The sequence below is a fragment of the Vitis vinifera genome, chromosome 14 (genome assembly GCF_030704535.1).
Source record: "Vitis vinifera cultivar Pinot Noir 40024 chromosome 14, ASM3070453v1".
NCBI lineage: Eukaryota > Viridiplantae > Streptophyta > Magnoliopsida > Vitales > Vitaceae > Vitis > Vitis vinifera.
Window position 1 is genome coordinate 27,019,061 of NC_081818.1, and position 24,165 is coordinate 27,043,225.

At 34.2% G+C, this 24,165-nt stretch overlaps 3 protein-coding genes across 5 annotated transcripts; 1 reads left to right on the top strand and 2 right to left on the bottom strand.

Annotated features, from left to right (window-relative positions):
* Positions 1–1,234: 1,234 nt before the first annotated feature.
* LOC100262754 (uncharacterized) lies at positions 1,235–4,798 on the top strand. Its single transcript, XM_002271063.5, has 5 exons — positions 1,235–1,624; positions 1,832–1,929; positions 2,112–2,426; positions 4,397–4,445; positions 4,538–4,798. Exons 1-5 carry the CDS (start codon positions 1,347–1,349, stop codon positions 4,617–4,619), a joined length of 822 nt encoding a protein of 273 aa, XP_002271099.1. The 5' UTR covers positions 1,235–1,346; the 3' UTR covers positions 4,620–4,798.
* A 79-nt stretch (positions 4,799–4,877) lies between these two features.
* On the bottom strand, positions 4,878–10,169 carry LOC100257633 (uridine kinase-like protein 5). 2 transcript variants are annotated; one of them, XM_002271553.5, is made up of 15 exons: positions 9,958–10,169; positions 9,719–9,817; positions 9,443–9,534; positions 8,930–8,999; positions 8,704–8,819; positions 8,253–8,349; positions 7,653–7,732; positions 6,478–6,672; positions 6,267–6,350; positions 6,119–6,179; positions 5,758–5,818; positions 5,569–5,662; positions 5,412–5,484; positions 5,262–5,344; positions 4,878–5,178 (listed from the first exon to the last, which is right to left on the bottom strand). In XM_002271553.5, the coding sequence occupies exons 2-15, from the start codon at positions 9,813–9,815 to the stop codon at positions 5,035–5,037; spliced, it is 1,347 nt and encodes a 448-aa protein (XP_002271589.2). In that variant the 5' UTR covers positions 9,816–9,817; positions 9,958–10,169; the 3' UTR covers positions 4,878–5,034. The 2 variants fall into 2 exon arrangements, with proteins under 2 accessions (XP_002271589.2, XP_010660839.1); XM_010662537.3 differs by having other exon boundaries at positions 9,628–9,817.
* A 640-nt stretch (positions 10,170–10,809) lies between these two features.
* On the bottom strand, positions 10,810–16,096 carry LOC100252501 (probable methyltransferase PMT9). 2 transcript variants are annotated; one of them, XM_010662538.3, is made up of 8 exons: positions 15,454–16,096; positions 14,673–14,837; positions 14,402–14,584; positions 13,717–14,311; positions 12,464–12,576; positions 12,082–12,302; positions 11,194–11,524; positions 10,810–11,096 (listed from the first exon to the last, which is right to left on the bottom strand). In XM_010662538.3, exons 1-7 carry the CDS (start codon positions 15,703–15,705, stop codon positions 11,215–11,217), a joined length of 1,839 nt encoding a protein of 612 aa, XP_010660840.1. In that variant the 5' UTR covers positions 15,706–16,096; the 3' UTR covers positions 10,810–11,096; positions 11,194–11,214. The 2 variants fall into 2 exon arrangements, with proteins under 2 accessions (XP_010660840.1, XP_002271722.2); XM_002271686.5 differs by having other exon boundaries at positions 10,810–11,100; positions 15,454–16,077.
* Positions 16,097–24,165: the final 8,069 nt, after the last annotated feature.

Consider the following 24,165-nt stretch of genomic DNA (forward strand, 5'->3'; position numbering starts at 1 on the left):
CCATCTTGTCCTTGAAGTGGGTTTTGGGACGTAACACAAAATATCTTGAAGTTTTCCTTTGACTTTGAAACAAAAGCAGATCATTCCAAACCATTATCCTTCTACCACCTAACCTCGAGGCCATCTCGAGTAAAGAGGTAGTACTCATCACCCAATTTGACTAAAATACTACATCACTAATCTGCTTTAAAGGTGGAAGCTTCTGAAAAGTCTCTGCAGCTAATCAACCATCTTTCCTACCTGATGTTGAAGAAAAGAAATCAAGTATCTTTGGCAACATGTGCAATAGGGCTCAAAAATGATCAAAAAAAGGTGGTAGAGGAGCAAAGGAACACGCTATCAAAGGCCTGATCATCATCAACTTTCCCATCGAAAAAATTATAAATTACAGTGAAATAGTCACTTCATTGGTATTGTCGGTGGACTTGGTTAAAATGAAACATCAACTAGGAAAGATCAAGGTAATCCTTACAAGAATGAAAAGCCAACACTCATATGCATATATGTCGGTGTTGCCAAGTTCAAATATTTAATACTAATAGACTAACAAAATATACATATGACTAAATCATGAAAAAATCAGCACACAATCCAAGGAGAGCAACAACGGTAGCAATGGAAAATCGTTATGATACAATGACTTTAAATAAATTTTAAGTTAATTTTATCGGACAATCTTAATATTTAAAATAGGTATTAAAATAATAAGTTTTAAGTTAATAATTTAAGTGGTGTTTGCTTTTTTATTAAACAAAAAAAGTCAAAATATTTTTTTTTTCTATTCAACTAAATATGTTAACATCGTTCAATATAACTAAAGTGAACATGTTATCAATTGGTTTATTTTAATTATGTTGAACAATGTTAACAGGTTACTCTTAACTTAATAGAAAAAATCAAATATTTTAACTTTTTCTATTCAGTCAAAAAATAAACAGTATCTTAATTATAATTTAATTTGAATTATTAAATAATAAATTTGGAGATCAAAACATTGCAATCATTACACAACCATTATAACATATAGCATATATAACAATTCTGTGACCGAGGAGGTCAGTATGTTATCAAAAAATTTCAGCCCCAGCCCAGTTTCATGAGTGGGGAAGGCCAATCCAAGTTGGTTTCTAATTGGGTCGAATGGATTCGATCGATTTGCGGGTTACACCCCAGGGCGCATAACCCAATCCAAAGTACTTAATGGGCCATTTCCATCTTGTATAAAGGCCAGCCCAACCAAATAAACGACGTCGTTTTACGCTGATTGAGTCCTGCTAAGATGTTGTCGTTGAAGCGGGTTCTCTCACGCCCTACGAAATAGCAAAACCTAGTCAGAGAGCAGAGCAATGGCGACAGCGGAGCAGAGAAGCAAAGAAGAAGAAGAAAAAGTGGAGGAGGAGAAGAAGAAGAAGGTAGGCCACGAAGGGAGCAACCTACTGGGGCCTCCCACTTTCGAAGCCCTAGCAAATGGCCGCTTCAAATGCGTTGAAACCGGCCACGAAATGCCCCCGAATGCCGTGGACTCCTATTCTCAAAGCAAACGGTGCCGTCTGGGCCTTATCGATTTCGCTTTGTCACATAAAAAAACCCCTCTCAACCTTTTCAAGCAAGACCCTGTCTCTCGGTAAACCCCACCTCTTCCTTCCTAGATTCCAGATTTCTACTTTCTGTTTGGTTGCTGAGAAAGTGAAGGAAAAAAATAGAGCGGAATAATTATATTGACGTATGTGATGTTCTTTTCCTTCGCCTTTCTCAGCATCCAAACAGAGGTTCTGCCTGTTTTTTGATGTTTTCTTTTGTTCGTTATTGTTATTTTTTGGTTTTGTTGCAGTTCCAAGTTAATATGTAAACTGACTGGAGATACCATCAATAAAACTGAGGAACATATATGGAAGCACATCAACGGGCGAAGATTCCTGAACAAACTAGGTCTGTTTTTTTCACTTAGTCCTAATTTGTGAATCCCTGCTGTAGAAAATTGTAACATTTGTAGTTTTGAATTGGCTTGAAAAGTTAGAACACAAGAAATTTCATTTATTTGATGCATTTGAAGTGTGCTATTAGATATCCTATTGCTAACTTCGTATGGTGATTTGGTGTTTTGTTAACAGAGCAAAAGGAAGCTGAAAAACAGATGTCCAATAGAAAAGTAGTGGACAAGGGTGATCAGATGCAGCAGAAGGATGGGGAGAAGCACAAGAAGAAGGATAAGAAGAAGAAGAAAAAGAAGCAAGAGAAAGAGGTTGATGAGAATATCTCTGAAGCAAGGAAATCAGAGGTTGATGAGATCGATAAGAACAGTGATACTGAAGAAGCCGAATTTTGGATGCCTCCAGTAGGAGATCGATGGGATTCTGATGATGGAGGAGATCGATGGGGTTCTGATTCAGATTTGGAATGCGATATTGATGAAGTTAATGGAACTGGTATGTTTTGCCCTTATTGAGTTGGGACCTTTAATCATAATTGTTTTCTACTTGCCATTCATTATGTTAATGAACATTATGACTTTAGAAATATTTTTTGGTCAAATGCTAGTTAATTAGATATTTGTCTTTCCAATAACAGGGTGATAGTGAACAAATAGTTTATCTCATGTACCTTGATGCTTAATACCTGACTAGATTGATAGTTTGAGTCCTTGGGAGATTTCAAAAATTTGGGATTCGGTGCCCATTTTTTCAGTTGGAGTGCTACAACACCACCATCTCAACCAATGATTTGATGGCTTGAAGTCTTGACTTGTTGGCTAGATCGACGGTTATGAAAACAATTGAATGTCTTATCCCATAATCAGGACAAAAAACCTTCTTACCTAGTTTTGGAGGGGAATTGAGAAGTGAATCGGATTGTTATGTCTGCCCAATATTAATTCCATTCTACCCTTGACATGTGTTGGACTTTATCAGCCAGCTAGAGATCTCCTGATAGATAAAAGAAACATTTTAGACATTGCCCCTTTAGGTAGATCGGTGCATTTGGAAGGAATGCGACTAGAGATTCTTTAAGGGGTGGAATTGTCAAAGAAAGTTTTCAAAATCCTGCTTGTCAAGTCTTTGATCAATTGGTGTAAGAAATTTCTTGGGGAGGCTAGTTTGTTATTCTTAATTTTATTTGTAGAGCATTGATTAATAGGGCATTTTGGTCCCCATTGCAACTCTTTTTATATTGGCATTTTGGTTTGGCCTTTATGTTTGGGCCTCTAAATGCTTTTTTCTTCTAGTCCTTAAGGTTCATCTTTACATACTTCCAAGAGACTAGCATTTGTCTACCATTGTGACAATTTGAGAACTGATTAATCCCACTTCAGTGTTATGGGGAAAACTATGGATACAATGACCCCTCACCCAGGAACCAACATGCTTGGTTGTAAATGTTTTGCTAGCTGATGAGATACAATATCATGGGATCCAAGTTGTTAAAGGTATGCTTTAGGTGTGTCTAGGCGGCCCATGGGGCAGCAACTCCTTAGTTGCTGCGCCTCCAGTGCCAAGGCACACACCCTATTTGATTGGCATGCCTCTTATATTTTACTTCCGTTTTGTTTTAAGCTCTGTGCAATATAATACCATTTTGTGCCCATTTTCTTAAGAAACTGAACAAGGGAGGGCAAAACAATGTCTATTGTTGCTCTGATTTCTAAGTCTCTCAGCACCAAACAGTTGAGCACAGATTTTTTATTTTTTTATTTTTAATATCTTACCATCTATGAAATTTAATGTTATTAAATTATATTTTGTTGATGTTTCTTTTAAATACTTGGAATCTTGGGTCATATTTGGTGATATATTAGCATGTAATGAATGTTTGCATTGCATATTCATCCTCAGTTGCATCTTAATTTTCTCAGGCATGTGCCTTGGGTTAGTCTTGCACTTTGGCCCCTGAAACAATCTTTGTGCTGTTAGGTGCGCCTCACACTTTTTAGAACTATTCATGGGAGAAACTTTTGATTCTATCACATCAAATGATTTCTCCCAAGTGAGATTGCATGAAATGGAATTCATTTAACTGCAGCTTGTGTGAATATATGCAGCCTAAAAATTTTCTTCTAAGCTAAATGATTTTGGAATTTGAGTTTCGGCTGATGAGGCTGATACCACCTAAAATGGAACCGTCTTCGATTGTTCAAAAGTTATTCTTAGAATTCTGATGAACTGTGTCACAAGTGCCTACCATAACTGGAATTATATTTTATGTGAACAATGCAGCCTGAAAAGTCTGCTTTTAAATCAACTCATAAAGGTATAAAATCGGATATTTTTGCAACAGATTGAATTATTTGTATCTGGAACCATGGTGTCAAAGCACTTCTGGGTGGGATAGAGCATTTAAATATATCTGGTTGTTTCCTGAAACTGTGTTGCTAAATTTTGATGCTATTTTCCTCCATTAGATGGTGCTGAAGAAGAGCATGGCAACGAGTCAAGAGAGCTCTCCAAGCGGTATGTTACAACATGTTATTACACTGTTAGCAGTTCTTTCTCTTCTGCAATTTCTCTGTTGTGGATCCGCTTGACTCCTCTGTACTTTTCAGGACAAAGCGACTGTCCATAGAAGTTGGACCGAGCAGCTTTGCCTCCAGGAAGAAGAAGAGCAAGACGAATTCCAAGTGTTGATTTGTTAAGCGATTCGGCTTCTCATGTAATACACAAATTTTTGGCAGTAACAACAAATCATTCGGTTTAGATTGGTTGTATCTCTGAATGAAAGAGCATGTGATGAGTTATTTTTTATGAAATGAATTGAATGGAGAAGAATATGAAATTATTCTTTCCCTTCACAGCTTTCTGAAAAATAACTCACTGTACATCCATAACTGTGACTAAAGAAGGAACCACAAACAATTCACTGGACAAAAAATTTGTACTCTTATGGAATTGAATTATTTAGACACTCGATTGAATTATGAGTAAGAACGCTCCGAGTGAAAGAAAACCGAATCCAATCATACTAAAAAATCAATGAATAAATAAACACATCTGTTGAGGGGTTCTTTCGATTTTTGACTACTGTTCAAAGGGGAAGAGCTGTTTAATCTGTGCCAAAGTATCGATCTCCAAACTCCCCCATGCCTGGGATCACTCGCAAGTCCTTGTTCAGTGACATATCAATCTCCGATGTCACGATTTTTAATGTTGGAAATTTCTTACAAACAGCATGTATGCCTTCAGGTGCCTGCATTGTGAAATTTAAAGTTGAGAAAAAGGGGGAGATACTTTTGTTATTACCAATTAACTGTGAAACATCTAAATGCTTACTGCTATAAGGTTAAGGAAGATGATGTTGGATTCTGCCACACCCTTACTGAGCAGCAGAGATATAGCTTTGACAGCAGAATTTCCTGATATAGCTTGGATTTTAGACAACATCTTGGTGAACATTACAATAGAGATTTAGATTTATCAAACCTGAAGCCAGAACTGGGTCAAGCAATAACACATGGCGGCTTGCAATGTCGTCTGGCAGATTCTCATATATTAACTGCAGCAACATTTTAGCAACCATAAGAAGGGGAAGGGAAGGGAAGGGATGTGTGACATCTAGTTGCTAGTTGCCTATACAAACCTGTCGGCCATCGTTACCCTCTCCATGGATGAGGATTTTACCGATTTTGATTCCCTTGCAACATGCTCGTAATGCATTCTCCATGCTTTCCCCGCTGATATTAATGATTTAGGTATTGTTTGATGGTAAAGTAGGTCATAAAAACAAGTTCTTTTGTTCACAACTCACTGAATCACCAGAGAGAAATACCTTCTAATAATTGAGACCCCACACAACCTTCTACAGAAAACCACTCCAGAATATACAGATCCTGCAAAGCAGTAGAGAAAGGAAGGAAATGAACTAGCATATTTTCTCTTTCAGAACACCAAATAGAAGTACTTGTCTCAGAACATCTGGAAAACATTATTCAGTGTCAAAGTAGATATGATAACTGCATGATAGCTAGAAAAATTCAAACAGAGAGTCTCATACAAACTACCAACATGCTTGTTAAAGTTTATCATGGATACAGAAGGTATGTTGTGCATTGCAAGGAAAATGATGGAGGCTGATGAGTAAAATGTGATGTTTTTATCTATCCAATGCTACATGAAAGCAAATGAATTACCTGTTGGAGTAGTGATCTGTTTTTCAGTAAAAGGAAGATGTCCTAGACCATGCTCCACAACCTAAAACATGGTTCCAGAAAACATCACATGCCAAGAATACAACTCAATCACTAGTCAAAATTTCTCCACTTAATGGTGATTTTATACCAGGCGAATAAGTCGATCTGCATAAAAGACAAAGTCATGCTTTGTTGTTTTAACATCACGTATAAGGGTGTGCATTCCACGAATCTGAACCAAAAGAGAATCACTAAAACTTTATATTTCTTTCTTTTTCTTCCTTTTTCCTTTTGCTTACTTCAAAAATCCAGAAATGGAAATCATGAACAAAAAATTATAGAACTCCAGAAAGCTTTACCTGAAATGTCAGACGTATAATAAAAACATTTGGGTATATTTTACATATATCATGCTGGCCAAGCTTCGTACGAATATGTTGTACTATCAAGTCAACTGCAATGTCATTATCTCCTCCTCGAGGGATTATAATGTCTGCATATTTCTTAGATGGGAGAATGTATTCCTCAAAACTAGGCTTAACAAACTTATCATACTGCAAGTCACAGATAATTGGATGGTAAGAGAAACACATTAAGATCATAGAACTCCAAACTATTGACATGATAAAAGCAACTAGAATAAACATCAACACTTAACCTATAATAGAAGGAATAACTGCAAAATCTCAACCTATTTTAAATTTTTCTGGTTTCAACTTTCAGCTTCTGCCATGTGACTTCAGCTGCCTGTGATTGTTTAAGATTTGATTTTACATAGCACAACAGTAGAGGTTCATGAAATATAAAAATAGGGTTCAGGAAATTGCACTTGGAGGAGGACTTTATATTAGTTCTGCAAGGCACACTGCTCAAAGAGGCTTTGTTTCTGCAGGTTTGCTAAAACTCGGTTTTTTCTGTCACAATGTGGCCAGGAAGCATATACGCTGGGGAAAAGGCATTGCATATTGGCAGCACATAGATACAGTACTGAGATCAGAAGCTGAGGGAAAATCTAGAATGAAGAAAATCCAAAACAAACAATCACAGAAAAATTATTGCATACTTCAGGGTTAACAAAGTATATCCACAACTTCAAATGGCTAGAATTCAACCTGTTGGTGTACAGCATGGGATTGCAGCAATATGAGTTTGCTGTAACAGCAGGGAATCACATGTACATCAAGGACACATTGTTTCAAGGTAGTAGGTTAAACTATATTTAACTTGGGTATTTTCATAGAGTGAACTCTGCACATATCTAAATCCTTTAGCAGCTAAAAAGGGATGGCCAACTAATTTATGATATGTGAAAGATAGAAAAAAGCTCCGTTTGCCTTGCATTTTTGTTGTATACAGGATAATACATCTGTTGGACTTATGACGTAGACAAGATCCATGAAACATGTAAACATGACTAGTAGTTAGCCTTGTATGCATGCACCAAAAAGTAAACATCATCTTGTTAGAAAAAAGGAGCCCCTCAAATAGAAAATGTTTATTAAAATAAATAAATAAATAAATTTATTTCACTAACTTGGTCAAGCACATTATCAATGTCTCTGCCTCTCTCAACAGTATCACGTTGTATCCTCCGTGCAAGCCGCACATCACAATCTGCACTGATGAATTTATTATGATGGTTATTGAGTCAGAGATTATACGTGGTGGTTAATAGCACATTTTCAGAAGCCAAGAACTGAGAAAGAACTAATGTTACTGGAACATTTTTCCTGGTCTTAATTGAAGAAATTCTCACCATTACAATTTTGTTATAAATCAATTTGACAAATTGGAAAATTAACTAGCTAGATTGTGCCACACTAAGCACCCTCAATTTTTATTTTTCATTAGATGTCCCCAATTTCCTTTGAAATCTTATCAGGAATACTATTTTCTTTATCAATCCATTGGCTTGAAACTATGTTCTCTACCAAAGCTACAATCTCTCCACAATGCTATCTCTCAAAAGACATGGCCATAATCAATTCAAACATCATTCCAGAACAGATAGCAGGATCTTGAAAACTTTTCCAGCTCTGCTAGGGTATGTTATATTCTTCCTCAAAATATTTCTTAAATTACAGACATAAACCCAAAAAATTGTATGTGCAATAGTATAAACAGAAAGAAAAACCTGTGTCAACAAAGATCTTCATGTTCATAAGATCACGAACGCGAGGGTCATGAAGAACCAGTATTCCTTCTAAAATAATGACATCTGAGGCATTAATCTACATTTGATCAAAAGAAGTAGCATTAAAAACCAACCAAAATTTTTGGTTGAAACTCTCCATAAACTGCAAGATAGAAATGACCCAGTAACAGACATGAAATTATTTGAATTAAGGATGGGGTATTTTTTAATATATCATGTTGAAGAAATTAATCCATTCACAATTTGAACCTCCATTCCTATGTTATATTACATATCAAGTGAACAAAGGGTGCTTATTTTACAGTTCATGCAAGATTAGCCATTTCATCTCTTAACCAAGAGTTAAAATTCCTAGAGCTATAAGATCAACCAAAAAAGTGTCAACATCTTGCACTGAGGAAGTCCATTAACATTAAAGGCAGGTTATCACCTTACGTCCTGGTTCAATGTTCTTATGAGTCTTGAAATCATAATTTGGAATGCTGACTGCTTGTCCATTTTTAAGCTTATCCATGCAAGCAAGCAGAAGTTCTGTATTGAAGGCATCTGAAAAGCATCCATAATGTGAAAAAGCAATGCTAATAACACCAATAATATCCAATTTCCATGCAGACTATACTATTCATAAATTAAAAAACTTGGCATGAGATGCTCACCTGGATGGTCAAAATTAATCTCTAGTACTTTTTCTAATTTCCCATCACTTAGCGGGCAATAAAATGAATCCTGCAATGGTTGTGAAAAACAAACCTAAGAACATAAAACGAAGTTTCTGAAGAAATGAAAGCCTAAGTTACAAGATCATTCCATTTGATTGTTGGAGAGCAGGTGGGAGCTCTAGAATTAAATTCTTTAATATGCAAGATTTGCAGTATGAATTCTCAAAAATCTTGCATCCCCTGCATAGGGCTTTGGTTGTGAGGAATATATGAGTGATTGTTACAATTGAATCATCTATTTCAGGTACAGTGAGCACTGAAAGAAGTTCTGGGCAAGGTGAACAAAAAAACAAATCAAGTGACCTAAGCTATATAATAAAAAATGCTGCATCTCCTTGCAATTTATAAATCTTCTACAACTATAAACCATATGCATTTCCAATTAAGAAAAACAAATTAGAAGTGGTTCGAACATTAATAGACAGGTCAAGGAAAAAAATAGGAAATTACTTGATTTACAAGAACAACTCGTTGATCATGAAGCTGAGCAATAATCATATCGCAAACAGTTGTTTTTCCAGATGCAGTGCCACCAGCAACACCTGTAAGTTTGATGAAGTACCTTTAAATACCAGAGGCAATTTTTTTCCGGTTCAGGTTCAGTTTGGGATTTGAAAGGAACAAATAAAGCTTACAGCATATCATATGTTAACAAACATGGTGCAGAGAAACAAATGAATCCATTATTCTGTGTGTCATTCTCTGTAGGTGAAACAATATTTTTACCGATTACAAACGGTTGCTTAAGCGGCGGTGCCGGAGCTTCAGAGGCATCGTACTTAAAGTGTTCTTTGATTTGCTCAGCCAATGTATCTGAATCCATCTCTATTAAAAGGGAACAAAACATCAGAAATCTTTCTAAACCAGGAATTAATACCGAATCAACAAATATCATCAAATTTGAGGAGATTAATTTAGATCTGGAGGAAAGAGATTGGAATTGGCGATGAGGAAGGAATGATCACCTTGTGGAAGATGATATACAGAGATCTGTGAAGGCTTTTGGCAGGGTGCTAAAAGGAAAGAATCGACATTGGAGGTCTGAGGAGAAAATGACAGAGAGACAAGGCGGTTTTTCGGTTTCACTTCGGTATGGACTATGCACGCAAAGAGCGGGAAGCAAAGCAGTTATAGGATTGCCACGTGTTCAGCTCGGGTACATCCACGTCCCCAAGTCAATGTTGATGTGGGATTTCTATGCTCTAGGGGATGCATCGAGTAACAAAATGGTCTCAAATTTCAATCTATTTTCTATATTTTGTTAATATGTTTTAAAAATAATTTCTATTTGTAATATTTGATTATTTTTTATATTTATATAATTATTTTTTAAATAAAAGAAAAAGTATTTTCTGATTTTTGTTTTACAAAACATGATTTTTGGTTTTTTGTAATGAAAAGACATAAAACTGTTTTTGGAAACAGGTCCAAATATGACCATATATTATGGCTTTACAAAACATTAAAAAAATACCATGTGTACGAATTCTTAGATCTCTCTAAAATAACGACTAAATTACAGTGATTATACCTTGGTGTTTGAGTCTGGCCCTTTTGAACAGAGCATGATTAATTTTTATTTTATTTGGTGCTTTTTTTTTATATATACCTTTTACACATGGAGGTTCTGCACTTTTCGTCGGGCATTCTTACTAGCTGTTTGCTTATTCCTCGTGAATGCTCGGGTTCTGAGAGAACCCAAACAGCTATACAACAGTTGTGGAGGAAGCTCGGCCAGTGCGAAAGGGCCAAAAGGAATTTACACCAGAAAATGTATGTGCAAGAGTATTTGTCAGTTCATAAAAGAAATGCCAGTCTACTTACGAAGCGATACTAATTACTTGAAAACCCACCCAATGAATACAAAAAATGTTATTCAAATAACGCATTTATAGCTTAACTCATGCCCCACTGGTTCTTCCAGATAAGGCTGTATCCCTATATGGCTGCATTCCTAATCACTTGTCTCTTTACATGCTGTGACTTTTTCTCAAAAATTATGGAATCTTGGTCCTAAATGCCAACTCCAACTCAACAGAGGTCCTGGCACCCCCACTCTTTTTCATGGGTACTAAGTTGTTGTTGCTCCCCTGCAGCAGCTGGCCTGCCTTAAAGAGACCGAAAAAAAAAAAATCAATAATGGATTCCATGACGAACTAGAGTGAGAACGAGAGAAAAAAATAAATAGGCTCAGCACATACCAGGGCAAAAGGAAGCAGATTTCAAATTGTTGAAACCTCCTCCCATTTCTTTCTTGCAATTAAAACTCTTTCATCACTGGCAGAAAGAACATCAATCCTTGGTTCTACTTCTATTGACCAGCCATCCCACCTTAATGCAATCAAGAACTTCTGTATATAATTTATGATAGAGGGTCTGTCCCTTATAATGACAAAGCCATCTGGCCGTAGTATCCGATCCATCTCAATTAGTAGATCCTCTGAACTACAGCCATGTTCCTCAATCTCTGAGAACACTTGCCAGGCATGAAGTAGATCGTAGGTGCGTGGGTATGTAGAAAATGATTCACACCTGTAAATATATTAAGCAGAGCTCACAGTCAAAACTTAAAATAGAAAACGACTTAGAAACTGAATAGGGTAGAACCAGTGGCACTCCACCTTATATGATACTACAATCCATGTTACCAGATAATCAAATAAAACTAGGTGAAGCAAAAGCAGAAGCAGAAAAAACTCGCAGCATCTATCACCATACAAGTCCCCTCAAACAGTCTAATTCAAGCTAGATTAGTTTACTGATCAATTAATTAATTCTCAATGCTACCATAGGCTCGTGCTTTTTTGACTAATTGGATACTAACAAAACTTTTCTGTGGATTCCGTACATTCTCTGATATGTGCTTTTATGGCATTTCCATTGTGTAAAGTGAAAGAGCAGTGATCTGAATCTGAGACCAGACACAAGATTTTTGCAAATAAATTTATAAAAAAAAATTACATTCTTGTGCAAGAATCAAGATCATCAACAGGAAAGACTCAGGACATAAGATATGCATAAAGATATCAAAGGCTATTGAGGATGAAAAAAAGGTGTCAAGGGCTGCGCTAGTGGGATCAAAAGCATACCAATCATGAACTGTTCCAATCAAGCCTCGATCATATATGATCTTCAGTTTGGCAGATGCATTAACAGGAGCAACATTCATCACCCAAACATCTTTATCTTTAAGAGCAGCAGCAAATCCACCAAGGTTTGAGTTCATATCCATGACATTTCTGAAGGAGTCCTTCTCTACAACAGACTTCATCTGCTTCCAGTACTCAAACACTCTAAAATACCAAATGCTCTGCATTACATGAGTCATATAATGACAAGAAGTTTAGGATTTGTAACTAGAGACTGAAAATAAGAAGGCAGGAGAAACAGAAAAAATATAATAGTTCTATCATGCACTGCCTTTTCATAGTTCTAGAAACTTAGTGTCTTCTTGAAATTTCTGAAACTTACAGTGTCTTCTTGGAATTCCTCAGCACTGATACCAAATTCTTCAAGGCGAGAGGGTGCAGTGGTAAGCCTTTGTGGCCAAGGAACTAATCCACTCCCTTTTTGTCTGTGCACCTCTGTTTTCTCAAATAGATAGAAAGAAAAAAAAGTGAAAATCACAAACCAAAAATTATTTAAACCACCAAAGGTAAAATGTTAAGAACAAAATCACTGGGAAAATTACTGCAGTTACAACCTCAGTCAATCAAAATGACAAGAATCAGGAAGTTCCATTTGAAGTTAGCCAGTAAAAATTGAGAATCCATGACCCAACCAAATGCATATGCAGGAATGTTTATCAATCTATGTGTATCCTATTCAAACTGAAATGTGCTCAAGAACTTCAGAATACAATTGATTACACTGTTTATAAAAGTTGACACCTAATTAGTTTCCAGGTTAAACAGGCCATTAGCAGTCCCATTTTGCACAGAAGTCTAAGACGTGTGGGTAACTTTATGGAGGAGGATAAGAGGCAGGAGATCATAACCATCTGAAAAGGCATAACATGAATGGTCTATCTGACCGTGGCAAGCCCCTTATGAAGTGCATTCCATGCATTCAACAGGATTTTCCAAACAACCACCCATGTATATAATTAGTAAAAATATTCACCTTTCTTTTGAATATCTTTTAAAATTATACAGAGAAGATGGTCATAAAATCACTCTTTTCATCCTCACTTCATACCAAAAGAAGATGGATAGAAGGATTTCTAGAAACTAACCCCCAATTCAATTTTTGTGGTCAACATGCTTCCTTGCTCAACAAAACTTGCAATTTTAGTCAAAGGTTCAATTACAGGGAAATGCTTGTCCAAAAAAATATAGATTAGCAAGCTAACACTTTATTTGCTTAACAACAGTCAGCAGACTAGCCTATCAAAAACAAAATAAAAACAACAGTCAGCAGAATTGTATTTGGCTTTGCCATCTCCAACCAATTTGTACCAGGCTTCAGTTTTGGGGACTTGGACCATAAACTAACTTTTATCATCGAGCACACAAGAATGGAGGAGTTATATATTGGAAGCATACAATATCAACAAAAGCAACCAACAGAAGGGGAGGGAAAATCAGTGCCAGAGAATTATGGTACCAAAATATTTGAAAGGCACAATATGAGAAAAGAAAAAATAAAATAAAATAAAATCTACCAACTACCATAAAATCAGTGAAACATCATTATAAACTATCACAAATATGAGTGATCCTTACTTCCTGAGTATGGTGTGATGCATGCCTTCATGAACACATTCCAAGAGGCGTCAGGATCATCATCGGAACTGCACAGAGGGGGGAGAGTCCCAGGGTCTCTCTTTGCAAAACAGCTGTTACTTGTCGGCTTCGCCCATATAACAGTCTGGTCTTTCTTTGAAACAACTCTCCAGCACATCCTTTTCAGCAGATCAGATGTAGCATTCCAAATCCTTCGATTTACCGCATCCCGTGCATAGGCTTCAGGAGAAGAGTACACAAAATACCCACCTGGTCTTAGTAATCTATCCAGTTCTAACAAGAGAATCCCATCTCTTTGAAGCCAATCAATTCTACATCGTGAACAATGAGCCATTTCAAATGATCTGCTTGGATAAGGAAGTCTCTTTGTCCCCAAGACACCAAGAGTAGATGGGATCCCCCTCTCCAGTGCAAACTGTATTTGATTCTCATGAACATCATTGGGCGCAAGAGACATAGCCATAATGTTATGGGGGAGAAGATAGGCCCCAAAACTTGCAACCCCACAACCCACATCAAGAACATTCCTGATGTTTCCCCCATTGTTGAGTTTATCATCAGGAAACTTAAGCATCTACATCAATATGACATTGAACAGTAAGGATATGATGAAAAAAATAGGAGAATAAAACCAAGTCAAATATAGGGTTAAATTATTGCATACCCTCGCAAGAGCAATGATGTACTTATCAGCTCCATTATGGAAATGGGTTCCACCACCAGGAAAATTTATTTTATCTCCATTCACAACCATCCAATTCTGATCCGATTTCTCTGATGCAAGATGTGTGTGTGGTATATTCACCTTCCACACTTCATCCCTGCTTGCCGGCCATCTAATAGGTATCTGGTATCCTAATAACAGCCTAATCAGAATAAAAACCAACTGAAGCCAAATCAAATGAACACTGGCATAAGAAAAAACTGTCACCAACCTTGTAACCAATTGGGGGTGGAATCAGGCAATTGTAGCGCCGCTCTGGAGGTGGACAATGCCGCTCATAGTGCTCCATTAATGCCAAATTGGGCTTCAATTTCAGTTGGTATATGAGATTTCTATCCAAGCAAGGTATCAACTCCGAAAACCTCATATCACAAACCTGTTGGAGACAGTGAAAACAACAATTTTTGCCTAATCAAAACTCCAGAATTAAAAATTAAAAAAAAAAAAAAAAAATCAATTAATTGCACAGAAAATGTATGCTTTTTACCAAAACATAAAACAAAATAACTATCAACTAGCAAACAATATAAATCACTAAATATCGGTCTGCCTTTGTCTCAACTGATAACACAAAATGTTAACAAAAAAGTTGAAGTAAGTACAATTTGTTGTTACATACGTATATAATTTTAGCAGAATAGGCATTTCAACATAATCAACAAAATGCTCAACAGATACAAATTGTTACATATCCGCATGTTCTTTTCCAAACCAAAAATACTACAACGCCCATAACGATTTTGCCAGATCAAAAATACAATATAATTAATAAAAATTTGAATAACTACCAGTTGTTCAATAAAAGTGTGCCTTCACCAAATCAAAAACACGAAGTAGATTGTAAAATATTTCCCTGTTTCTTGAATCTCAATAAAGGCCGCAAAAAATTCCTTTTTTTTTAATACAGGCATACCGAAAATTAAAAGCAATTAACACGGTTTGCCGAATCAAAAAAAAAAAATCAATTAACGAAAATGCAAAGCAATGCATACAGGTATGCTTTTGGGAACTTCCGGGTTGTGCTCTTGATCTTCGAACAAGTCATCGAAATCACCGTCTTCACGTACATATCCGCCGAGCACGGGATCGACGCCGTCGGCGGTGGCATCGTCATCAGCTCTCCGGGAACCCGGAGCGAGCAAAGATCCGCAGTACAGACAAATCAAGCCCAGAAAAACAACGAGTCCGACCAGAACGTACTTCACTAGCTTAGTAACATGAGCAGGCTCGCTTTTGTGCTTCATCTTTGGAGAAGGAGGGATTTGACGCGACGTCGCTTCACAAGCCGAACCCTAGTAGCAGATCCGTGAGAGAGCGACGGAGCAAGCAAAGCCTCCCGACTCCGAGAACATCGCTACTAGAATTTGATTGTGTGCTTTTCGCGAGTATGTCTGAGTTCAGACACGACCCCGTGACTGACCGTTGATGTGCCGTGGCAGCGACGGTGTCCGACGCATTTCACGGGAGTACGAGCGACGAGCGAAGAGCGAAGAGCCTGATGATGATTTGGTCGTAGAAATTAATGAATTATATACGGTCTGATTGGCCAAGATTGGAGGTCTTCGCCATTTCTCTCTGACTTTATCTGATATCAGCCAATGAGATTTTAGATCAGTTTGCCAGCCAGTGGAGTTGAGCGTGTGTGATTGACAGTCTTGCACGAATTTCTGGGGCACGCAGTTGGTGGGTGCCCAACTGTAAATGAGGACATTGAATGACGGAAATACCCTTTGGTTTTGTCGATGGAAGCTTGGACCATTATGGGTGAGAAGGTATTTTCATTAAAAATACTGTTTTAAAATAAATTATTAACGTACGTTTATTTTTAAGTTATAGGAAGTAACTCATATTTAATATCTTTTATCATTCATAAAGAAAAATGGAAGAATTTTTAAATTAGAAAACGTTTTTGAAAAAATTTTAGACCCTTGTAAAAATTTACAAAACACTTTTAAATATAAAAAAAAATCACTTATAATATTAAAAATCAGTTATAATATTCTTTTTTGGAAAAAAAAATATAGATAATTCTTCTAACAACACTTTAACACTTTATCATAAAACATTTGGAGTAAAAACTTTTTTTAAAATGTGTTTGAAAATATTTTTACTTAAAATATTTTTAGTAAAAATATTTTTTCATCAATTATTTTTTAGAAAATTAAATACCAAGTAATTTTTTAAAAAAGACACTGTAAATGATTTTTTTAATATTATAAGTAATTTTTTAATTTTTTTAAAGTATTTTCTAAGTTTTGTGAAACACCTAATATTTTTTTAAAAAACACTTTTTATATTAAAAACATTTTTTAAAAATCAGTTGTCTATCGGATGGTTAATTATAAAGTTCTTTATTTTCCTTATTTTAGCCATAACTCGTACTTAAAAAAATCTCTTTAAACGTTCATCTCTATAAGTTTTTGTATTCTATATGGAAATTAAAATACAAAATTTTAATTAATTTTTTAAAAATTAGTATCCATAACGAGTTTTTATATTTTATATAGAAATTAAAACACAAAATAGGAAATATATCCCATCTGATGCCAAATATTTAAATTTTATTTTTGTAATTTTTATCTTCCTCCAAGTTGGAATCCTCAATCCCTGTCTTTACCCAAAGAGACGTGTTAACATGATGGGCATATTGAATAGAGTGGGTATCAAGGCTTTTGAATTTTGAGCATCCCCCTTTTTTTTAAAGAGGTTGGTAAGAAAAGTCCAACTACATGAAACAAAATCTGATTCCGTACGGGATGGAAAGTGACTGGACTTTCATGCATGATATTTACTAATCATGGCCTTTTGTTGATGCCCAATTCTTCCAAAATCAAGTATGGGCTTCGAAAAGGGCAAAACCCAGTCCATCCAAACTCCGGAAGAAAAGGAAGAGGAGTTTTGGGTCAAAATACCCCTTTTATGAAAAAATAATTAAATTCAATCTCTTTGTTAGACTTGTGTTAATAATGATCTTTTTATTACCACGTAGAATCATAATATTAAAAAATATATATTTTTTAATTTAAATTGAAGTTTCGATTGTCATACGAGTTTTCAATTGTTAATTACATAACCTAAAATCTGTCAATTAAGAGTTTATTTTTGAACTAAAACCTCAATTGACAATTATGATTTCATTTTTATGGAAGAATGATGTGACACTCATATGATAAAAATATATCACATTAAATATAAGTTTTTTAAAAGGGTTTAAAACTTTTATTTTTGTGCTTCTTACCCAAAATTTAAGGAAGAGATTATTCAATTTGATTCCAAAGGTATGGTGTATGAAAAGAGAATGGGTAGAAGAAGAAGAAGAAAAGTATAACGATTTACTTATTTTATTTGTTTTTTGAACTTTTTTTTCAATAATAATTTTTTAAAAATAAAAAATAAGCTTTGTTTGGTAACTATTTTTTTTTATTTTTTTATTTAAAATAATGCATTAGACAAAAAAACAAAAAAAATGTTTTTAAGAAAAAAAAATTTTAAAGAGCATCTTTTATTTATTTTTACTTATTTCCTTATTATTGTTTTAAAAGTTAATTATATAAATATTAAGAATAATTAATTAAGTTGAAGTCTCAATTGTCATACGAGGCTTTAATTAAAAAATGAAGCATCAATTATTAATTATAGTTTCATTTTTTAACCTAAATATCAATTACCACTATAGTTTCATTTTGTAACCTAAACCTCAATTTGTCAATTGGGGTTTTATTTTTTAATTGAAGGTTTAAAGTGCATTTAAGTGTGATTTTAGAAAATATTTTTAATTTCTCTAACACTTGAATAATAAAATTTTTTAAATGTTAAAAATATTGAAAGTGATTCCTAAAAGTACTATCAAACAAGTTCTTAATTAGTAATTATAACTTTATTTTTGTGAAAAGATGATGTGGCACTCTGTAGACCCCCTGTTTTAAACCAAGTGTATTGGTTCAAGGGTACGTTTTTTTTTATTATTATTGCCTTCTTTTATTATTTTTATAAGTTGAAGCAAGGTGGCATTTCAAGGATGATCCCGGAGTGGGATTTAATGAGGAGGGGACCTCCCTTTCGGCATGAAAGCAGCTACGAGAGATGGGATGTGCAGCAAGTCAAGATGGCAGGGGCCATGCTGGTGATTGGAGGGCCATGCTGCTGATGCGAGGAACAGTAGGGCAAGTAATGGTTTGCCAAAGAAGATAGGAACAGGGGAGGATATAAAAAAGGGGAGAGGAGAGCTGCTGAGCAAGGATTTTTTTGGGGAGCATTGTATCTTTTCTGGAGGTTTTCTTTGAGAATGACGAATCCCACTCGAAGCTAAGGGTGTGCATGGTTTGAGCAGAATTTTTCCCAGGTATGTTTGTTTTTTAGTCGTTTTGCTATGATCTCATTCACACTTCTATTCTTCTTTATTTTTTTTTTAATTTTTTTTATTTTTATTTATTTATTTTTTTTGAATTCCTAGACATTGTTTGTGTTGATATGGACATCATGATCACCTATTCGTTTGCTGAATCTGATTGCTGGTTACCTTGCTCTGTTTTAGTCGTATTCTTAGGTTCTTTGTTTTTCTCTCTGTAAGCAGCTTGACTCATTCTTGAGTCTTATACTTGGTGAACACATGTATGTTTCCATGTTTGTCCCACCTGTTCATAGCCCACTGATTTTGAAACATGCAACCTGGTTCTCTTGGTTCATTCCAATTCTATATTTTCATGCTCTGTTTTGGATGCCTTTCCTGGTCTCTGATACTTATTTATGAAGAACGGGATGGAAATTTATGCTGAGAAAAGATATCCTGAACCTTTTCTCTTTCTTTGTCGTCAATATTGTGAGTGGTGGGGTGCGTGCTGTTGGAGGGATTGGCAAACCCTTGAGTGCAAGACCAGTTACACGGGTTCTATTGGCTGAGCTTCTCGGTCAATATTTGGTTTCCTGTAGGGTGGTCATCAGGGACAAGGAAGCTTGACACTAGGTATTGCTACAATTGGTCACGTTGGGCTCCATTTTGAGAATCAAAAGCTAACGAATTTCAGTCCAAGGGCAATGAAAATGAAGATTCGACTGTGATTAATCTAGCTCAAAGCATTCGCAGTGCTTTCTTCCCAAGTTTCAGCCAGGATGGGAAGTTTCTTGTGTTTTTATCCGTAAAAGAAGTTCTTTGGATTCTGGAGCACATTCTGCAGCTGTTTCACTTCACACAATTGCTTGGCCTATCAATGGGAACCCTGCCCGCCTACATAGTTGATGTGATTCCTTATTGTGATGGCTGCTAAGAATGAGGAACCTAGAAAGAGTGATGAGGAGTTAAGACCGGCAGCTTCTCCTTGGTGCTATTTGCTATTGTGGTGACAGTGAGCACCATGTTGATCCTAACTTTCCACCCTCAACCCTCTCACCCTCTCATCACTCACGTTTCCCAGCCACTCTGCCTCTATACCCATATCTCACCCCCAATGCATGTCATCACACTCCCACACTCCACTATACCCGTCATTCATCTATCCATCTCTCCCTCTAAGTCTTCATACCCATTGTCATCCATTATAGCCATCATGCCATCCCACTAAACCCATTTTCCTATTTCCTCATATCCATCTTTCATGCCTCCATGCGTATCACTTCTTTTTAACACCACCATACCCCCCACATTTTCACCATGCATAGCCACCTTTCATACCCATCTCTTCCCCTCTTGGCATGGCCATGCACGACCACATTGAACCCATTCCATGCACACCACATGCATGTGTGTACTCATCCCACCACCATTGGACTCACTTCCTCTCCTCAATTCACTCACCACCTATTCCTCACCCATTTATCTCTCATCTCTATGCCCATCTTTTTCTCCTTACCCATCTTTTGTTCCCGCCACCTTTCCTCTCTCTATCACCACCTACCCATTTTCTCACCTCATGCCCACTATACTCAAGGCCAATCTCATGCACTGGTAGATATATATGCAAGGCATGGAGATGAAGCTGTTGGATGTTTCTTTGAAATGCTCAACTAAGGGATAAAAGCAAATGACGTTTGTCTTCATGGGTTTGTTTACAATGTGTATTCATGCAAGGTTAGGTTGGTAAGGAGCTGTTTCAATGCTATGGAAAAGGAGTTCATTCACTGGCATCTAAGGCCCCACGTGTATTGGGTTGATGGGAAAATGGGTTTGTGGCTTTTTTTTTATTATTTGTTTGTTTGCTTTTCTTTAAGTACACGCCTGTTTTCCATGCTAAGGTCATTCCTTTTTTTTTTTATCATTTTCTTGGTTTTTTCCAACTTTTGATGCGAAAGATTCATTTTCAAAATTTTATTTTTAATTTAATTATTTAAAAAAACTCCCATTAAAATATATATATATATATATATGTATATATAGTTTTCAAAACTTTGACCTCTCAAACTTTAATTATTTTATTTATTTATTTATTTATTTTTAAAATTTCATCCTTAAAATAATTTTTCGGGTTTCCACTTTTCGAAATTTAATTTTCCGACATTCTATCTCTAAATAATTTTTCAATTTTCCAATTCTTAAGTTCACTTCCCAATTTTCACAATTATTTACCTAATCATTATTACTATTTTTCCATTCGTTTATCCATTCACTTATTCTTTTATTTAAAATCTCATTTCTAAATAACTCTTCAAACTTTCAATCTCAAATATTTCACTATTCACGGTCATTCGTTTAAATATTATTCTCATTATTATTATTATTATTTCATTCATTTATTTTACAAATTCCAATAATTAAGGTTCAATTTTTCAAGATTCCGTTTTCTAAATTTAATTTTTAATCTAAAAAATTCCACTATTCACATTAAGTTGTTTAATGATTATTTTCGTTATTATTATTATCCTATTCATTTATTTATTCACTTATTCATATATTTAAAATCTCATCCCCAAATAATTTCTCAAAATGTCAATCTCTAAATTCAAATCTCCAATCTCTAAAATTCTATTTTTCGCAATTATTTACCTAATCTTTATAATTTCATCATTATTATTATTCCATTTATTTATTTATTCACTCATTCGTTATTTAAGATTTTGTCTTTAAATAATTCTTCAAAATTCCGATTCCTAAATTTAGTTCTTCGAAATTTCAATTCCTTTCAAATTTAATTTCTAAAATTCTCATTCTTGTATTTAATTTCAAAAATTTCAATTTTCAAATAAATTTCAAAAATCCGGTTTTCCCTTGAACAGTTTTTAATTTCTATTTGGTGACGCATGTGATATGTTTTGTACTCTTTATTATACACTAACCTCACTTCTTGATAACGCCTCATGGATCACTGCCCAGGTACGCATCTACATCCGCTCTGGTCATTTTCGATATGCATGTTTAGATTCTCACGTGTGCATGATCACTCTGAGTATTCATTGATTTCCTCATCAATTGTCACGATTACTTCATTTTATTAGTAGAGACCCGTTTTTAGGGACTTAGAAGGGTGCTACGGTTTTTACCGTACCTTCCTGATAAGTAACCTGACCCCCGAACCCGATCCGGTTTTTCACATACCATCTTTTCCAAAACAAGGAGTCACACTTAGGGTTTTTCTTTCTTATTTTGTTTGCCCTTTAAAAATAAAACAAAAATAAGTGGCGACTCCAAGTCATTTTCTTAATCAACAAAAATCATTTTTTCGAAATTAAAATCGAGCTCGCCTTCGAGTGGGAAACGCATGAGCCAAAATGCGGGGTCTACACACTCACATGTCTAAGTTTTTTAAAAGGCCTAAAATGTATATTTTTTTATGCTTCAACGGACGATTTTGACCCAAAATTCAAGGAAGAACCTATTGAATTGGATTCCAAAGTTACGGTACATTAAGAGAGAATGGGTAGAAAAAGAAAGGGAAGGTATAACAATTTATTTAAGCAAAAACTAAAATAATAGGTTTTAAAGAATATAAAAATAATAAAATATCATTAAATCAAAATTAGATTTTTTTTTATTTATAAAAACTAAAATAAAACCTAGATAACAAGTTTCAGCCTATTTCGTAACTTTTCGAAAACAGTTTCTATGAATAATTTTTTAAAACTATTGTCTAATATTTTGTAAAATAAAAACCTAAAATGTTTTTAATATATTTAAATATATTTTTAAAATAATTTTTATGTCCAATGTTATATTTTTTTTTTTATTTTATATGTTTTATAATTATTTTTTAAAACAATCTCAAAAAAAAATTAATCAAAAATAGTTTTTCATTGCTAAATATATATTTTTTATTTTATTATTCTAAAAAATAAAAAACTATTCTCAAAAATAGTTATAAAAAGAATCTTCGTTTTTCAAATTATTGTTTTCTTAAGCGCTAAGTTATTTCAATGAAGTCAACCACAAAGTATTGAAATCAAAACTAGGTAGATTAATATTTTTAACTAATAAAATAATTATATACAATGGCTTTCCTTTTCATGAGTCGAATAATATAATACAAGCATTAGGCAAAGCGATTTTCAAATTATTATCATTTATAAATGCTATTTGATGACATCATAGTGAATGTGACATTTCCATAAACTTCTTTATTACGATGTATTAGTCAAGTAGAAATTTGTTTCATGTGGAAAAATTTAACGTAAATATTGTCATAACGACTAATTTATCTAGTCTTGGTCTCTTTCTTTTTTTTCTTTTTAAATTAAAAATTATTTGTAACTTCTAAGTAAAATATAATAATTCTTCTATAAATAAATAAATTTACCCAATCTCTTTAAAATAAAATTTTTTTAATGCCTCAAATTTTTTTAAATCATAACTTTCCAATATAATGAGAATATGTCTTTTTCATATAGAAACTCTTTCAATAATTATCATTATTCTATATTGACTTTTCCTTTTCCTGGATGACCTCCCTTTTTCTAATCAGGCTTAATAATAATAATAATAATAATCAAAACTATAAATTATTTTATTTTAAATATTTTTCTATATTTTTTTATTAGTTTAAAATAAAAAAGTTTGAATCAAATCCCATGTTTTATTTTCAACCAAAATTTTGGTTTTTTCGTCTTTTCCTATTCTTTCCCATCGACCAAATGGTTTGCTGAACTTATAGGAGAAAACTTAATTTTTAAATTCTTTAAAACTAATCTAAATTGGTATTGAATTGCAATTTTGCAAGAGTTACCCAAATCCCCAATGGATATGAAGGACAATAAATTGTCATATTTCCATTCACCTTATATAATACATTTTCATACAAAAGATAAAAGATGCATTTTGTAAATGTCTTTTTAGATAGTAACTCTCCTTATTGTAACTCTTTGGTATAATGAAAAGATGTCTTTTTCAATAATAACCCCTTTAATAAAAACTATTATTTTAGATTGACTTTTCATTATCCCATACCATTTCCTTCTTTTAATTAGACTTAATGATAATAATAATATTCAAAACTATAAATTAACTATTTTAAAATAATTATACTATTTTGTTTTAAATATTTTCCTACTTTTTTATTAGTTTAAAATAAAACTTAAAGATAAAGTAATTATTTTAAAGAAATAATGATAATGTTATAAAAATTCACTTTAGTTAAATATTAAGGTTGAGAATAAAATTATATTTTTAAAAGCATAATTTTAATATTATAAATATTCATTATATTAAAAATAATATCGTAAAACATTTTTACCAAAAAACACCCCTATAAAAAAATTAATTAATTTAATTTTCTTGTATAATA

Excerpts from the sequence above, each read along its gene's own strand:
- LOC100262754 (XM_002271063.5), top strand. The coding sequence starts at position 1,347 with ATGGCGACAGCGGAGCAGAGAAGCAAAGAAGAAGAAGAAAAAGTGGAG. Across the intron at positions 2,427-4,396 it reads TGATGAAGTTAATGGAACTG|ATGGTGCTGAAGAAGAGCAT; the intron begins GTATGTTTTGCC and ends TTCCTCCATTAG. Across the intron at positions 4,446-4,537 it reads TCAAGAGAGCTCTCCAAGCG|GACAAAGCGACTGTCCATAG; the intron begins GTATGTTACAAC and ends TGTACTTTTCAG.
- LOC100257633 (XM_002271553.5), bottom strand. The coding sequence starts at position 9,815 with ATGGATTCAGATACATTGGCTGAGCAAATCAAAGAACACTTTAAGTAC. Across the intron at positions 9,000-9,442 it reads GAGTTGTTCTTGTAAATCAA|GATTCATTTTATTGCCCGCT; the intron begins GTAATTTCCTAT and ends CAACCATTGCAG. Across the intron at positions 6,180-6,266 it reads CAGATCGACTTATTCGCCTG|GTTGTGGAGCATGGTCTAGG; the intron begins GTATAAAATCAC and ends ACCATGTTTTAG.
- LOC100252501 (XM_010662538.3), bottom strand. The coding sequence starts at position 15,705 with ATGAAGCACAAAAGCGAGCCTGCTCATGTTACTAAGCTAGTGAAGTAC. Across the intron at positions 14,312-14,401 it reads ACATCATTGCTCTTGCGAGG|ATGCTTAAGTTTCCTGATGA; the intron begins GTATGCAATAAT and ends ATATTGATGTAG. Across the intron at positions 11,525-12,081 it reads ATTGGAACAGTTCATGATTG|GTGTGAATCATTTTCTACAT; the intron begins GTATGCTTTTGA and ends ATATATTTACAG.